This window comes from Dasypus novemcinctus, chromosome 2 (assembly GCF_030445035.2).
Source record: "Dasypus novemcinctus isolate mDasNov1 chromosome 2, mDasNov1.1.hap2, whole genome shotgun sequence".
NCBI classification, from domain to species: Eukaryota; Metazoa; Chordata; class Mammalia; order Cingulata; family Dasypodidae; genus Dasypus; species Dasypus novemcinctus.
The window spans coordinates 113609924-113628045 of NC_080674.1; the positions used below are offsets into that span (position 1 = coordinate 113609924).

Sequence of the window (18122 nt, forward strand, 5' to 3'; positions counted from 1 at the left end):
GTAGGTGGACGCTCTATCTGTTGAGCCAAATCTGCTTCCCACAACTATAAATGATTATACACTAATTTTTACTTCAATATTTGACATGTTCTGTCATTTCGCCAGTCAGAATTTTGTCAAATGACTCAAATTCTCACTGCCTATTTTTGTGCATCCTGTGAGAAGAATGCTCTTTATATTTTAAATGGTGGAAAAAAATAAGAACAATAATATGTTGTGACACATGAAAATTATAAAACTGAAATTTCTGAGTTCATAAATAAAATTTTTTTTGGGCACAGTCATTATTGTTTTTTCACCTGTGGTATATATGTGATTTCCTACTTAAGCGATACATTTGAGTAGTTATGATGGGACATTTTGTATCCTTCTTATCACACTACAAATCTCAGTGACGCTGATATAATTCAGCAGTTTTGACCGCCACACATATCACCGTAGTGTGGCATTTTATTTTTTATTATTGGTTTATGCTCGTCATATCAAAACAAGAAAAGAAAGAAAAATGAACTTTGAATGTTTTTCTTTTAAGGCTTGTTGGAGAATGGATTATTTTGTTATTGATTTTGATGGCAACTCATGTTTATTATGCAATGACATAGCTGTGTTAAATTAATATAATATATATTGGCATTACTAGACTCAGCACTCAATTCAGTAATACCAACTCACAGCACTGGTCAGAAAAATTAGAAAATTTAGAATATATCATTAGAGCAGACCTAAGTCACAAAAATAAAAAATGAAAATGAGGCTGCAACCAAAATAAATGCCTCATTTGTTATTCAAGAAAGGAAAGCCATTTACCAATGGTAAATTAATTAGTGTTTCATTGTAGTAATTAAAGAAATTATTTCCAGAGAAGATGAACTTAAGACTATTGTCCTTTCAATAAGAACATTTTCGTGAAGAGTTGACTACATTGGGAGCAACATCATTAATAAATTAAAAAACAAGGCAAATTATTTTGAGTGGTTTTCCTTGACTCTTGATGAGCCAGCAGATTTTACCAAAACTTCTCAATTGTTGTTTATTTGAGGAGTTAGTACTGAGTTGACTAAAGAATTACTGAAGTGACTAAAGAATTACTCTCAAAGAGTAGCCTGCGTTCAACGACAGACAAGAATATTTTCAAAGAAGTTGAGAAAACACTAATTCATTGCAAACAGAAATAGAATCTGTTAAGATGTGTTACAACTGATGGTGGTAAAAATATGTGTGGAGGAGAAAACGGTATATTTGGATACATTTACAAAGCTCGTGAATTTGGGCAAATTTACAATGCTTGCGATATTGTAAGAGGGGCTTAAATCCTTTTATTCATTGTATTTATTAGCAAGTACTTTGCAGAAAATATTTCAGTCTGATAATATGCTATCAAACCATGGCCTTCATTCTGTCTCATGGACTTAACCATCACCGGTTTTGTAAACTTGATGAAATACATAAAATCTATTATATTTTATCATTAACAGATGAACATTTACAGTTGCTTTTGATAATAAGCACCAACTTTGAACCCCAATGAGGTGAAATGTTTTCCTGCTCAATGATTTCCATCCATTTCATTATTTGATTACTGTTACAAAAATTCTACTCAATTATTATTATATTTTCATTTGTTAATAAACTATTTCTGGATATTTGTTTTTATCTTTTGTTATGTTAATACTTACATAATAGCCTTGATTTTTTTTTTTTTAAAGGAGGTACTGGGAATTGAATCCAGTACATAGGAAGCAGGCACTCAGCTACTGAGCAACACTTGCTCCCCAATGAGAGTTGTTTTTTTTTTTTTTTTTGCTTTTAGGAGGCATCAGGGATCGAACCCAGGACCTCAAACATGGGAAGCAGGTGTACAACCCTAAAATCTATTTTGTCTGATATTAGTATTGCTACTCCAGATCTTTTTTGGTTACTATTTGCTTAGAATATCTTTTCCAACCTTTTACTTTCAGCCTGGTTATGTCCTTATTCTGAGGTGAGTTTCTTCTAAACACTGTATAGATGACTAACATATTTTTATCCATTCTGCCAGACTCTGTCTTTTGATTGGGAGATCAAGCCATTAACATTCAACGTTATTAATATAAAGGCATTAATTATTTTGTCCATTTTGTCCTTTGCCTTTCCATAGTAATGTCTTACTATTGTTTGTCTTTTTTACTCTTTAATTTACCTTCCCAATAATCTTCATTTCTAACTCTCCTCCAACTCTCTCACCCTTGGTTTTTCCTTCCAGGCTGTAGCACTCCCTTTAATATTTCTTGTAATTATGATCTTTTGGTAGCATATTCTCTCAGTTTTTGAAGACTTTAAACTCACCCTCATTTTTGAAGGACAGTTTTGCCAGATACAGAATTCTTGGCTGGTAGTTTTTCTGTTTCCATACCTTAAATGAATCATACTACTTCTCTCTTCAGTGGTCTCTGATGAGAGGTCACCATTTAATCTTATTGAGGTTACCTCGTATATATGATGCTTTGCTTTTCTCTAGCTGCTTTCAGAATCCTCTCTTTATCTCTGATATTTGTCATTCTAAATAGTAGGTGTATTGGAGTAGGTCTGTTCACATTTATTCTGTTTGGGGTGCCTTGTCCTTCTTGGATATTCATATTTATTATCTTTCATAAAGGTTGGGAGGTTTTGGGTCATTGTTTCCTCAAATATTCTTTCTGCCCCTTTTTCATTCTCTTCTTCTTCTGGGACACTGATAGCATGTGTGTTCATGTGTTTCATATTGCCATTCAGTTCTTTGAGACTCTGTTCCATTTTGTCCATTCTTTTTTCTTTTTTTCTCTTGTCTTTTTAAGTTCACATTCTCTGTCCTCTAATTCACTACTTCTGTTCTCCACCAATTCAAATCTGCTGTTATATGCCTCTAAAATATTTTTAATCCTGCCATTGTGTTTTTCATTCCCATAAGCTCTGTTATTTTCTTTGCAGGTTTTCAACTTGTTCTTTATTCTCACTTAATGTCTTCTTAAGATCCTTCATTCCTTTCATCAAATTTTTCTTCAATTCTTTGAATTGATTTAGGAGTTTTGTGTGATTATCATTGATTAGTTGTCTTAAGTTCCATATCTTGCCAGGATATTTCATTTGTTCCTTTTGCTGGTCCATTTCCTACTGTTTCCTAGTATGGCTTGTAAGTTTTTGCTGACATCTAGGCATCTGAATATGTTGGTGAATTTACTTTGTTGATTAATTTCTTTCTCTTGACTAGTGTTTTTTTGTTGTTTTTTTTTCCACAGCTCTTTTTTGATTTTTGGTTCAGCTTGTTCTATGTCTTTAAAATTGCCCAGCCTAAGTTAACAAAATTGGGCCAGGGACTCACTAATGGGGAACAGGTTTTCCCAGGGGTGAGGCTAAAGAGAGACCTAAAAGCAGTTTTTCTCTTTGCAATATTTTGACCAGTCAACAGATGGCACTCTTTGGTGAACCTGTTCATGGAGGTGTTTCTTGCAACTTCCATTGTCCCATGTTTCTGTTTTGGCCGGAGCCAAGATTCATAGCAGACCCCACTGGCCCAATTCGCTGAAGAGAAGCCTTCTAACTCGTTCTCCTTCTTTCCTTGTAACAGCTGACAGGGAGGAAGATGTCTCTTTCCCTCTCAGTTGTCTGCCATGAGGTAGGGGTTTTATCCAGGTTTAATGCCTTGAGTATGGGGGATGGAAAATCTTCCCAGCCACTGCAGGGTTATAGTTCCTCATTTTTTGTTTTTCAGGTTCTTTGTCTCTCTGTTCTTTACCCTCCTGGGACTTGTGCAGTGCTGTCCTGGTTTACTGACCCCCAAACAAGGTCCCTCCAATAGCTTTTGGCTTTTCTCTGTTGTTTTTGTGAGAGAGTTGAGTCCTGCCTGCCTCTTCCAATGCAATCTTCCTGGAACTCCTCCTTTTAAAAAAAATTTTTTTTTCACCTTTTTTTTAGAAATATATTTTTAATACAGAAATCATAAACTTACAAAACAATCTTGCACATGTGTAGAATTCCCATACAACAGCCCTTCACCAACATAGCATATTGTTGTGGAACATTTTTTACAGATTGTGAGATATTATCATCAGGCTATTATTATTAACTATGGGCAGGATAGTCTTCTGGTCTCCTGGACCCTCCAAACTGGTGCTATAAGTGTTTCTGGATGATTACTAGCTGCCCTGTAGGGATGAACCAACTCTTGGAGCTCCTTACTTAGCTACGATCTTGTCCCTCCCTTCCATATGTTTTTTTTTTTTAAATTAATTTATTGAAGTATAGCACTCACATATAAACATATATAAACAATAAGTGTATAATAGTAGTTGTGACCTTCACATGTTTTTAATTAATACAATTCCAAAATTAAGATTACAGTATTGGAAATTTCATGTAAGAAGTAAAAGTTGTTAGGGTGACTTGTTTGACAAGTCTTTTATCACTCTGTAAGACTACAGTGAGATTTAGATAATGATAACCAGTGAAAACTAATGATTTGCAGATATAAAAACTGTTGTATCAATTTTGAAGACTTGATTATCCACAGTCATTGTTTTAAGCTTTTGTGTTTTTAAATTAAATCCTTAAAATTATCAACTAATATGTGCAGATGATAAAATCTTGAAAATCTTAGAAAAAATATACAATGAAAATTAAGGTTCTTTCTTACTTTTGTAGACCCCCATTTCTGCTCTCTAGGGTTAACAAGTGAAAAAAATTTATGAATCTTTTAGAATTTGTATATAAGCATATACATGTTTTTAAATAGTTTACTTTTTTGTTTTAGGAGGTACTAGGGATTGAACCCAGGATCTTGTACATGGGAAGCAGGTGCTCAACCACTGAGCTATATCCACTCCCCAATGAGAGTTGTTTTTTTTCATTTGTTTGTTTGTGGTTGTTTTTTGGAAGTACTGGGGATTGAACCCGGGACCTTGTACATAGGAAGCAGGCATTTAACCACTTGAGCTACATCTTTACCCTTATACATTGTTTTCTTTACATAATTGCAATTATTCTATGCATACTCCTTTGCATCATTCTCTTTTCTTAACATACATGAATTCTTCTTAATGATAATTGTATTAGTCAGCCAAAGGAATACTGATGCAAAATACCAGAAATTGCTTAATTTCTATAAGTGATATTTATTTGGGGTAGAAATTTACTGTACCAGGTCATGAAGCATAAATTACTTCCCTCACCAAAGTCTGTTGTCACGTGTTGGAGCAAGATGGCTGCCAACATCTGTGAGGGTTCAGGCTTCCTGAGTTCCTCCCTTCTAGGGTCTTTCTTCTCTCTGGGTTCAGGTTTCCTCTTTTTCCTGAAGCTTGCTTCTGTTTCCTCTGTGAGCTTATTCTCAGGGCTCCAGCTCAAGGCTTCAGCATCAAACTCCAACATCAAAACTCCAATATCAAAACCCCCAACTCTGTTCTTTGCCATACCTTTTATCTGTGAGTCCCTACCCACCAAGAAAGAGGTGGGGAACCAACACCCTAATCATAACTCAATCATGCCCAGGTACAGATCAAATTATAAACATAATCCAGTATCTAATTTTGGAATTCATAACCATATCAACCTGCTACAGTCCCTTTGGCTGACTAATACAGTATCCTTTGCCAAAATTGCCATGTGTCTATGATCTCTGATAAATGGGGTTTGGCATTTTAATATGACTTATACTTGCCTGTTGCAGCAATGGATCAGGCCTTAGGCATTTACTTCATTCCTCCTTCTCTAACCTGTTAAAGAATAAATATAACAGCGAAAAGGAGGGAGCTATATAATTAACCTCTGGTAGCCATAATGTTTATTGTAATTGAATGACTCCCTCTGAATATTTCTGAATGATAAATATGCAGAAATGCTTACAATGTAAATCAATAATAAAATTTCTGTTTTTTCCCTTTCTTTGAGAGTTGTGGTAATTACTACTGTAGTGTCACATCAAATCATCACAAGTGTGTGCATGTGTGTGTGTATGTGTTTCTACAGACATACTTAGTCCTTACTTTGTTTTCAACAAGTATAAAAAAGAAATATATGCTGATATTAATTTCTCATGTAACTAAAATTCATCACATTTCTAAAGCATTAGTGTTCTTAGAAACAACATTGTTTTGAAGGAAAAAACATCTCTTTATCATGACTAGCTCCTTTGTCTTTAATGTAGCATGCATTTGCAAGTTACATGATTTTCATTGTTTCTAATTGGGAATAATGTATAAATAATAAAACTACAAACTGTTCTTGGTTTTTATTTAAAAATATATTGAATACTATACCTGCCTTGGGAACAATATCAGTTTTTTGCTCCCTAAGTTCAGAAAATATTTTTTTAAGAAGTAAAAGATAAATTCTAAACTTACTTTTCAGAAAGATGTTTCTTCTTCTGTATGGAGCCAATGGAATTGATTAATATATACTAATAATTATACTTACAGAGAATGTGGTATGTTTCAAGTTTCATACTAGGAATTCTAAAAATATGCATCATAGTCACAGGAACCTGTATGTTAGGTGTTATATATTTATTTGCACTTTATTAGACAAGGAAATGAAAGTTTAGAAAAACTAATGTCTGGTTCCAGAGCTGGTGTCTGTTACACCAGAATAAGGTACTTTAAAAAACATAATAAAGATGCAGGATTTAAAACACAAATATTTCTCTTAACTTACTCTGATGTGGTAAGGCAACATGATTAGCTTGATATATTTTTTTACATGAAGGGAGTCTGCTCTGTCCTAATGGCTCATGTATAGGGTAAGTAAGGGTTCCCTTACTTCACAACTTATGTTTTGGTTTATAACAGTTTAGCTATAGAATTAATTGGTGGGAGAAAGTTATAAATCACACCATTCCTACATTGATGGAGCTCTTTGGAGTTTTCCTTTCTAGGTAATTCAGAATGATAGAAATCAGGAGAATATTGAGAATTACTAGGGAATTGCAGAAAAAGCTTAATGTGTGGGTTTCCAGTGAGAAAAACAGCATAGACTGAGTTCAGCACCTACTATGTCCAAGACACTGTAAGGGATGTACTATGACAGTAAGCCATGGTGCCTGCATCTTACAGTTTGGTGGGACTATATTTATTCCAGGATGGAACGGAGGATATGGTACAGTGAGAAGAATTGAGAAGAAACTAGGGAAAGGATACAGTAATAGTCAAAGAGAGGAAAGAAGAAGAAAAGAGAGGGTTGGAGGAAAAAAGGTCAGTGTCTCCTTTACTAGCATGTAAGTTTCTGAAACCAAACCTGTTTATTCTTCTATCGCTAGTGTCTACCAAAGTGTCTGACACAAGGAATGTGCTTAGTAAACCCTTGTTTAAATAAAAGAAAGGTTGAGAATACAGGTGATTGGGAAATTAGGCAGGAAGGGAAGAGGAGAACAAGGGAATGGTATAGGGGGCAAGAGGAAAATGTAGAAAAGAGGAAAAGAAAATGATAGAGGGAAAGAGCTTTCTTTATTAAATTCAGTTCTGAGCTAGCATGGGCAAGGTAGTGATGAAAAGCTGATTCTTTGCTGTTAATTCCAGACAGGAGTGTTGGAGGTGGTGGGGACAGATTCTGAGGTAGGGTTTTTGTTTTTGAGACTTTCACAAGGATTGAGATCATATATAACCATAATTTTATAAACAGCAAAGAATTACAAGATATTACCTATTTTATTTATTTATAATTGTTTAATAAGCAACCTGAAGCCAGGGGTTGAAAAGTAGTTGTCCTGAGAATGAGCTCTAATTTTTATACCTTCTTTATTTGGTAGTCAGAACTGAGCTATTCCATCCAAGTGGATTTTCTAGATAACTGAAACTATTACCTGCATGAAATTCAAAAAAATCATTTTATTTGTTGCAAATATTTTATAAATATATGTCTGTTCTTAAAAAAATACTGATTGTAAAAGTACTGAATACTCAAATACTTTTCTTCCTTCTGGAACATCATTATAAGCATCATTGATTATACTTTGCTGTAATATAGTAATGCCTCAGAAAATATATTTAGACTTATTATATTGCTTGTCTCTATAAACAAAATGAAATAATCTAGATTGCCATATTTTGAGTTCTTCTGATTATGTCTCTTAGTTCATCTCTTTTATAATTATTTAGTAATTTAAAAAATTAAATCATTCTTGTTATAAGAGATTCAAGCAATATAGATGTATATAGAGTAAGATATGAAAGTCCTATTTTGGCCTTTTACCCCTTACCCTAACACTATACCCCTTCGAGTGTTAAGCATTGGTTTGATCTGTAATTATCTGATTCTTCTCCTATACATTCACACACAAATATATTCACATAAATATATTAACACATACATGTATTTTCATATAAATGGAATCATGCTATATATATTCTTCTGTATCTTTTAATGAAAAATTTTGTCTCAGTCTAAGAACCATATGTCTACATCCTTTTTAGTCATTGTGTACACTTCTACATCCACGAATGATTAAAATTTATTCAGGCATTTCCTTGTTGGTGGACATTGAAATGTTTCTAGATTTTTGCTTTATAAACAGTGTTGCAACAAACATCTTTGTACAGACAAATTTGTGTACCTTACACAAGTATTTTGGTAAGACAGATATTTAGGTGGTCAGATAATATGCCAACTTAAAATTTTAGATAAAATTCCAAGTTGACTTCTGAAAAACTTGTGCCAATTTTGCTACAGTAAGAATATATGAGTGTTTCTATTTTTTAAAATATTGACTATATTGGATATTTTCAATCTTTTTTATATTTGTCAATTTAATGGTGAAAAATAACTTACTGCTTATTTATTCTGTAGATATTTATTGTGGATCAGTTTGTACATGTTCTTATAGACCATTTGACCTTTTTTCTTGATGAACTTTCCAGTTATGTTCTTTGTCCATTTTCATAGTAGGTTATCACTTTTCCTAAGATGTTTTTTCTGTATTAAGAGGCTTTTGCTTGTAGTTTGTACTGCAAATATTTCTTCACAGTTTGTCTTTTGTTTTTTGCCTTTTCCTTATGATCTGTTTAACTTCAAAGACATTAAAAACTTTATATACTCAGATCATTAAATTTTTTTTTTCTATCTTTTGCCATTTCATGTTTTGCTTTTTTGCTTGAAGGTTGAAGATCAGCATTTTAACATGATATGTTAGCTGTGTGTGTTTTTGTGATAGAAATATTTCGATTCAGGACCAAATACATTTCATGCAACCATAAATTATTCTGGTCCCATGAGTACATATGAATTTTATGTGTTTAATTATCTTCAAATCTATGTTGAAAATATCTCTAAATAATTATTAGAATATGTGGAAGTAGAAATAGCTTACCATGCGTTTAAATTGCTCCACCACTGAGTCTCAATTTACTTTCTTAAAAAAAGATTATATTATTTGCCTCATAGGATTGTTGTGAGGATTAAATTAGAAAACGTGCAAATAACTGTACTTACCATTTATTCAATGCCTACTAGTTCTATTCATTATTTATACCTTAGTTCATATGCTCCTCAAAACAATGTTATAAAACAGGTATTACTGTACACAAATTATATATGAGAAAATTGGTTTAGTGAGAAGCAAGTTGCCCAGGGTCTCCTATATAAAAAGGGGCAAAGTCAGACTGTAACCACATGTTTTGTCTGAAAGCAAAAACCATCATTTTTTTTTACTTTACTCTCTTCTGGGACATGATAGGCATTCATTTAACTAGCTCCTCATCTTTTTTCCTTTGGACTCTACTTTCTGTTTCTTTTTCTTTATTCCTTATCCAGTGAAATGAATCATTCTGAATCAGCACTACCCACCAGTACTTTCTGTGATTATTGAAGTTTTTCTCTTTTGTGCAGTTCTATAAGTTAGTCACTAGCTACATGTGTCTTTTTAGCACTTGAAATGTGGTTAATGGGACAAAGAAACTGAATTTTTACTTTTAATTAATTTTAGTTAAATTCAAACATTAATTTTTTTGTTTTGTTTATGTAAAATACCTATAATTAACATGTTGATTGATAATGCAGAAACTGTTCCTTCTAGGTTGAAAACTTTAGCAGAAGAACTGATGCAAACACAGCAGATGCTTTTAAACAAAGAGGAGGCTATACTGGAGTTAGAGAAGAGAATTGAAGAATCTTCTACAGCCTACGAAAAAAAGTCTGAGTGAGTAAAAAAAAAATTTTGGAGCAAAGTATAATTGATGTAACTTTATGGAAGTACTTCAGTTACATGGTATTGGTGAAAGTAAAATTTCAAGAACTGAAAATTTCATATACAAAACTTTGTATAGTTGGGTTACTTTCTAGGACTCTAGAAAAGTGTCTGCTTTTGTAAATATATGTATCATAATGTGATTTTTTTCTGAGTCTTGAAGTTATTATAGTTTAGAACTGTTTTCCAAAAATCCTCTGTAAAAGGGAAATCCTTAATTTCTCATATCCACTAGACCCACTGTGAATTCCTTTGTTAACGTGGCAGGCCAATATTATCTAGAAATTGGCTTCTATTGTGTTAGAAGGAAGAACAAGCTAATTAGAAAATAGCAGTCTGCTTTTCCTATAAAAATCCCCCTGAGTTTTTTTGCACTGTTTTTGCCCTATAATTGTTTGTCTTGCTGATCTCTGTAGCAGTAAACTTTTCCCTGGATTCTCTGACTCTACTATTGTCTTGGTATACTTTTGTCTTTTACTGATTTCATTGTATTTTTCTGTTTTGACAGATCTAAGATTTAAAGTTTCTGTTCTTGGTAATTGCTTGCATCTCCAACAGTGGTTACTAGTATGGTTTCTTTACTCCTGACTTGATCTTAAAACTTCTTGTGATCATACTCTTACTTTATAAATGGCTTGATTTATCAAGGCTCTTAAGGAATTTGTAATATGTAGTATTTCTCTGGTCTGTGTTTGTTCTTACATTCTACACTTTTCAGATGCTCTCTACTTTCTTCAAATCTCTTATTCCCAAATCTTCTTCCTTATAGTCAGCATATGGGCCTTACCTATGTCACAGAAAAAATTAGCTTTAGGTAGCTACTCCCATATTCTCTGCAACTAAACTTCTAAACCCACCCACATTTGTACCCATCCTTTTTCCTTATTTCAATAGAGAAACTGTTCCTTGCCCTAAGTCCATTTCTTGTATCTGTTTTTTGAATTGTCACCTCTTATTAAATTCAATTGAGGAACTGTTCTTTGCCCTAAGTCCATTTCTAGTACCTGTTTTTTGAATTCTGTTACCTCTTACCTTCCCAGAAACTATATTATTTTTTATCTTATATTCATGTTTCCCTCTCAACTGGGTCCTTGTGCTGTCCTTTAAGTCTTGAGTCCTGAAAATAATCTCCACCTTTATACCACAAATAACCCTTCTTTTTTCTCTATATTTTCATCCAACTACTGCTTTTGCCATCTGTTATCTTAGTCAGATATGTTCTAAGAGTGATTATGCTCACTACTTTCCTCAGCTCCCACTCAGTTCTCAACCCACATGTATGTGGCTTCTGTCCCCATTACTCTATTGACATACTTAATATGCCTCCTTGGATGTCTTAGTAGTACTGTAAATCCCCTGTATCGAAACCTGAATTAAAATTCTTCACAAAACAACCTAGTTAACTTTGGATATTCCTTATTTCAGTGAATAGCAGCACCATCTATCCTATTATTATACAACACAAAATATTAGGAATTATACTTCTCCCAAATTGCTTATATCTAATCAGTCTCCTAGTCTATAGATTTTACCTTCTAATCTCGCTCCAATCCATACACTTCCTTTGTTTTTTGTTTTTTTTTTTTGATCTGAAAGTTCATGACATTTATTGGAATGGAAATGTAAACCTAAGAACCAAAGAATACAACTATGTCAATATTTAGTATTTGAAAGGTAATTTTTCCTAATCTATCTACTTTTTTTGGTCTTTGTTTATTTTTTAATGTTACATTCAAAAAATATCATGTGGAGTGTTGTCTACCAGAAGCTGATTAGAGCCTACGTGCCCAGGGTTTTTATTGGGGGCTGTTTATATAAGCAGCCTATACCTGGCATGTATCAAAATCCTAGACAGAAAGAAGGAAGGTTTTCAACATAAACTGCATTGTTTGTGTAGACAGTTTAGGCACAGTGAGCTACTCTTATCAGTTATGGTACTGGGAACCCTCCTGAAATCTAAGTTCTAAGATGTCAGCCATGGACCACTCTTCCAAGCAGGCCTTGCAAAAGATAGCAATTGGATGGGCTTGCTATGGATCTAATGTAAAATTCAATTTTTTCCTGTTTTCTCCTGTAAGACTCTTTTTGGCTGCTAGAAGTGGAGATTTATTCCTTTTAGTCTAATAAATTGGGGGTGTTTAATTGTATGACTCTAAAAGGAATCTCATGGAACTCAATGACAAGAACTGCAGGAGAGTTGAGCTCCCAGATGGGAGCTGGATATGGAGACCTTATCCTCAGATCAGTTCCCTTTTCTCCCATTGATTCTAAAATCCTCATTGTGAAGAGGAATATCAAGCAGGTAATCATTTCTTAAAATGCTATTCTCCATGTATAGCTTGAGTTCTGCTCTGCTCACCTGTTGTGGTAGTATCTGATACATCTACTGAGCATTAGAAAAATGTTGCATATTCATACCATATAAATTGCCATTTAGGCATCAGAAGTACTTGTTTCGTCCCTGTTTTTGTGTGAAGACAGTCTATAATTGTTAGTGGATTTTTTCTCTGAAGTATACTTCATTGATTGTATCAGTGTTTTCTTTCTATCTTCTCTCTGCCACCTGGCTCTCTGAGCTCTCTTAGAGTTTACACTTCCCCGTACATTTTGTATGTTAAGGCCCATGATGGCCTTGAATACTAGTATTGTGTGACTTTTAAGCTCCACGTCCTTCCACTAACCTTCATCTTCCCTCTAGGCTTCTTTAATATTAAGAGAGCAAATCTAACATGATCAGTTTCTTTCTGGTTGGTTAGAGACTTCTCATAAACTTCTTAGTCAGTCTGTGAGTGGGCTTTTGCTGAGTCAGATGTTTGAGAGGAAAGCCTGAGGACATATAATACAGGAGATTCATTTTTAATGGCATGGCAGCTGTGGATGGGGAGTTCTCCAGAGAAAGGTTGGATCTGCAGACACCTTGAAATATGTGATCTATTTTCTATATTCTAAGCTTTGTACGAAATAGTTGAATGCATTGTTTAAAAGTTACTGTATTGCTTTGACTCTAACATAGTAGCATAAACTAATATTTGTTGAATTTTTAAACTTACTAATTAGGGCTAAAAGAATGTGTCTTTTGTTTTGTTCTTTGTTTTTGCTTTTTAAAAATTTTTTATTTATCTTATCTATTTTATTTATTTTCTTTTCTTAGAGTGTATCTTTTGGCCACACACACACTCCCTTTATCCTTTGGGGTTAGGACATCGACTTTTCCTGTCTCTGTTTTTGTGTCAAATAACATGCATTTGTTTATGTATGGTTTCTGTTTTTCCTCCCAGACTTGCTCTTTCTGTAAGCAAAACTATACTTATCTTAGTAAGATATTTTAAACATCAAAACTTTGAGTAGCAGCATGAGGTAGTCATTTCTCAAAATCCTAATCTTCTTGTATAATGTGAGTTTTGTTCTGTTCACATGATATGGAAGGTATTGTTACATCATATATTGAACTTCAGAAAGGTGTCACATACATGAACCATACCAAAATACCATTTAAGCATCATAAGTACTTCTTTCTGTCTCTGTTTTATATGAGAACAGCTTATCAATTGTAAATCAACTGCTTTTCAGGTACACTTTATTTATTGGCTGAAAAGAAGTTGGGACAATTTTTTTTTAATCGCTTTAATGAAGTTGGGAAAAGCACTAAGGATGAGTTAGTCTGCCACTTTTACATTCATGGCCTTTGTATTGGTCATTCCCTGTCAAGGTCTGTTTAGCTCATATGTAGTATGGTGGTTAAGAGGGCTGAATTTGGAGTAGAGAGAATTGCTTTTACAAGCTGTGGAACCCTGGGCAAGTCACTTAACTTTTCTGAATCTTGGTTTTCTTATCTGTAAAGTGGGGGTAATTATGCCTATTTAATGGGGTTACTATAAGATATAAATGAAATAACACATACGAAGTGACTAATGTAGTGCCTACCATATTAAACATTCAATAAATGTTATCTATAATGACTGTCCCAGCCTTGATATAATATGTGAAAATCCCATCTTGATTCCAAATACATTAGGAAATTGTTCTTTAAATTACCTATATTTTTATTACAAAGATTTCATTTCAGCGTTCTTACGTTTAAAAAAAAATCAGTTTGTCTTGTCTTCTATGAAAGGGTCGTTTTTTGTTAAAAGATAGAAATGTATTTATATTTGTTTTGTTTATAAATCATTAAAACCAATAAAATAGGCTAATAGAGTTGTTGGCTTTTTGAGCAATAGAAACCTTTTATGGTGGTAAAACTTTATCAAAGCCTTATTATTAAAAACATTTATCAATAATACTTATTACATGCAGTTGTTATATTCTATGAATATCTACCCACAGAATTTTAGAATAAGGCTAGTTGGTACTATATTTATAAATTATGTGGATGTCTGTTTATAGCCAGGCACTGTGGAGTGATGGTATCCAATGTTTTACTTAAAAAATAAATTCAAAGAAAATAAAGTAACTGTGGTTAAAATTATTGCAAGCATTCTTATAAAATTTTTGAGTACTTAGTTTTAGAATATTATTATTATTTCACTAGAAATTTTTCCTCTTAAATGTTGCCCAGGGTTGCTTACTGTATTTCATATGATTTTTGTTATGCTTTTCCTACATGGGAGAGTGAGTACCATTGTCTCTATAATGCAAGTCCATGGGAAAATAGGACTCATTAAAAAATATGTGTTTGTTAAGAATCACAAAATTTGACTATTTGATGATCTGTTTCATAAAATTGTGTACCTATGTGTATCTAAGAATCAAATTATGACAACATTTTTTTTTTTTGCTTTCATTAGAATTTGTCAAAGACTTGCCTATAAGTTTGTTTATATAAATAGCTGTAAAGGTCTTCAGATACTTTGCTAAATTATAATTAAAGCATTGTGGCTGTAATTTCTTTAGGAATATATGAGAATAAGGTTATAATGTTGATGATTTAAATTTAATTTTTAAATGAAATAGGTCTGACTCTTTCTTGATTTTCTTAAGAAATGTTTTTATAAAGAGCTGATGTTATCAATGTGATTATCAAGTAATAAATATAGACCTTATATTTGTATAAAAATTTCAGTTTGTAGGATTTCATACGTACTATCTCTAAAACCCAATGAAAATAGGTATGGGAAGTTTTATTTACCTCATACTCACTCTGAGAATGAGATTCAGATAGCAATCCAAAGCAAGTGGTAGGATTAGAATGCTTATTTTTTATTACAAAATCAGACATTTTTTTTCCCTTCTCTGTGAAGTTATATTAATAACTATATTTAAGAATCTTTTTTATATTCTTAATTTTATTGAATTTGGTATTAAATATCATAGTGGAACCAATGAAACAATAGTTTTTATACAATTAAGGACAGTGAGTTAACCTTATCAGTTAGGGAAAGTTTTATATCAGTGTAGGGAACTATTTTACAGCCAAGTTCTAGATGCCAACCAAATGCTAATCAACTGCAAGCAGGCCTCACCGAGGATATTAGTCTCAGACCTGCTAAGATAGCTCTTTCTACACAGTATATCTATTCTATCTTCCTAGGAGTTGGAGTCTTTGTTATATAGTTTTGTTTTTTTCTTTAAAGATTTGTTTATTTATTTCTCCCCCCTCCCTCCATTGTCTGTTCTCTGTGTCTGCTTATATTCTCATTAGGCGGCTCCAGGAACTGATCCTGGGACCTTCCAGAGTGGGAGAGAGGCGATCGTTCTCTTGCACCACCTCAGCTCCCTGGTCCGCTGCATCTCTTATTATTTCTCTTCTGTGTCTCTTTTTGTTGTGTCATCCTGCTGCGCCAGCTCTCTGCATGGGCTAGCACTCACGCGTGGGCCAGTACTTGTGCGTCAGTAGCACTCATGCGTGGAGCAGCATTCCCGCATGGGGCAGCAGTCCTGCACATACTCTTTGCAGGCCAGGACTCCATGCAGGTCAGCACTCCATGTGGGCCAGCTCGCCACACGGGCCAGCTTGCCTTCACCAGGAGGCCCTGGGCATCAAACCCTGGGACCTCCTATATGGGAGATGGGAGCCCAATTGCTTGAGCCACGTTTGCTTCTCTGTAATATAGTTTTTTAATTGAACCCAATCCTTTCACAAAAACAGGCATAGTAACTAGGATGTCAAAAGAAAAAAAAAAAAAAGGAACGTATAAACAGCATGTTCCACATACTAGATCATGGGATAGCCCCACAAATTCCCAGAACATGATTGTGAGAGGCCAGATGACTAATGGCAGCAAAATCCATGCAGACAAAGCAATTGTGTCAAAGAAGCAAAGAGAAGGAAAATAGCAATTTAAGATGATTTGTAAGAGCAGAAATACCAGTGAGTACTCATCTTTAAAAAAGAAGTGCCTGGTTGGAGTAGAGGACTCCTGAGAAGATTTAAAAAAACTAGTGAGAACCTGTAAAGGATTCTGCAGATTCTCATTGAGCTTGAGAGAATGGGGATTCTTCTAGTTATTGTATCATGGTATTAGTGAGCCTTTTATAGAAATATTTTACGGTCATTTTGGAAACCCAGTCATTATCCAGGGTAAACTAAAGGTAAAATAATAGTAATACATAGAGTTTGTTAACAATAGTGGAAGTCATTTAAAAAATATATTAATATTTCTTTCTCTAAACCATCTCCTATATATGCCTCGAAACCTTTTTTAAATTACACCTTTCTGCAATGGTTTAATCCTTTCCTTATTTGTTTGGTATTTAATGAAGCTAAAAGTAATTCATTCACCTCCTTCATTTAACTCACAGTCATTTTTTTCTGACTGAATAATGCTGCTAACTCTTTAACTTTTTTTTTTCTTTCTAAATGTATAGTTTTACTTATTATTGGTTACTGCCCAATAGTAATAGCTCTTCTGATTCAGTCCCTTTAAATGAGCTTAAAGAACCTAAAATGGATTTGATCTGTAGTAGATTTGTATTCATTTCCTATTGCTGCTGTAACAAATTACCATAAACTTAATGGCCTAAAATGACACAAATTTATTATGTTACAGTTCTAGCAGTCAGATGTCTGAAATATTATGGGCCTAAAACCAACGTGTTGTAAGGGCTGGTTCCTTCTGGAGGCTCTGGAGGCTCTAGAGAAGAATCTATTTCCTTGCATTAATAGCTTCTAAAGGCTCTCCTTATTCTAGGCCTGCCATCCAATTGCCTTTTCTCCCTCAGTTTCTGTTTTCACGTCACTTTTGCTGAACATGGTCTTTTACCCTTCCTTATAAGTATACTTGAGAATTCAGATAATCTTTCCATCTCAAGATCCTTAACTTAATCAGACTCACAAAGTTTTATCATGTAAGGCAGTAGTCATAGGTTTCCAGGATAAGGACTTTGCCATCTTGGAGGGGCCATTACTCAGCCTACCAAAGTGTTGAAGATAGTAAAATATATGTTTTTTACTCTCATTTATAGATATTTTTTTAATCATGTTTGTTCAGTTCATATTTACTTTTTTGCAGTTATTGTTCCTGACCCAGTTATTTCCTGTTTCATTTTTTTCAAAGCTTTCATTCTTTTGCATTTTTTCCTATTAATATTTATGAAATTTGTTTGTAAAAGATTACTGGTAATAGTACTGCCTTTAGAGTGTTATTCTTTTCAGGTATACTTTCCTGTTGATTTTTCCCACATTTGTGAAATCATTCACCTTTTCTTGACTGATTTTGCAGATGTATTTGAAAACGTATTTTTGCTATCTTACCATTTGACTAAACTTTTTCTTATACTATTGTTACTGTAGTGAATCACTTTATTTTGGTAGCTAGGAAATGCAAAGAAGGAGCCTTCAGGAGGCTTTAAGTGCATAATGGGGTTATCTTCTCCAGGATCTGACCTTTATAAGTTTAAGTTTATAAAAAAAGTGATTGCTTTCAAAGTGATCTTTCTATTAAGAGTTTTTTCTGAGAAATCAAAGGCCAATAAATTTTTTAAAAAGTCAATTTATTTA

At 33.5% G+C, this 18122-nt stretch overlaps 1 protein-coding gene across 6 annotated transcripts in view; it reads left to right on the top strand.

Moving 5' to 3' along the window:
- The window catches only part of FER (FER tyrosine kinase), a 574904-nt gene that overhangs the window by 160815 nt on the left and 395967 nt on the right, over nt 1-18122 (top strand). For all 6 annotated transcript variants that reach the window (XM_023586245.3, XM_004484087.4, XM_071209303.1 and 3 more), the window contains one exon: nt 10013-10135. In XM_023586245.3, the coding sequence (XP_023442013.1) occupies nt 10013-10135 (123 nt within the window). The remainder of the gene's footprint in view (nt 1-10012; nt 10136-18122) is intronic.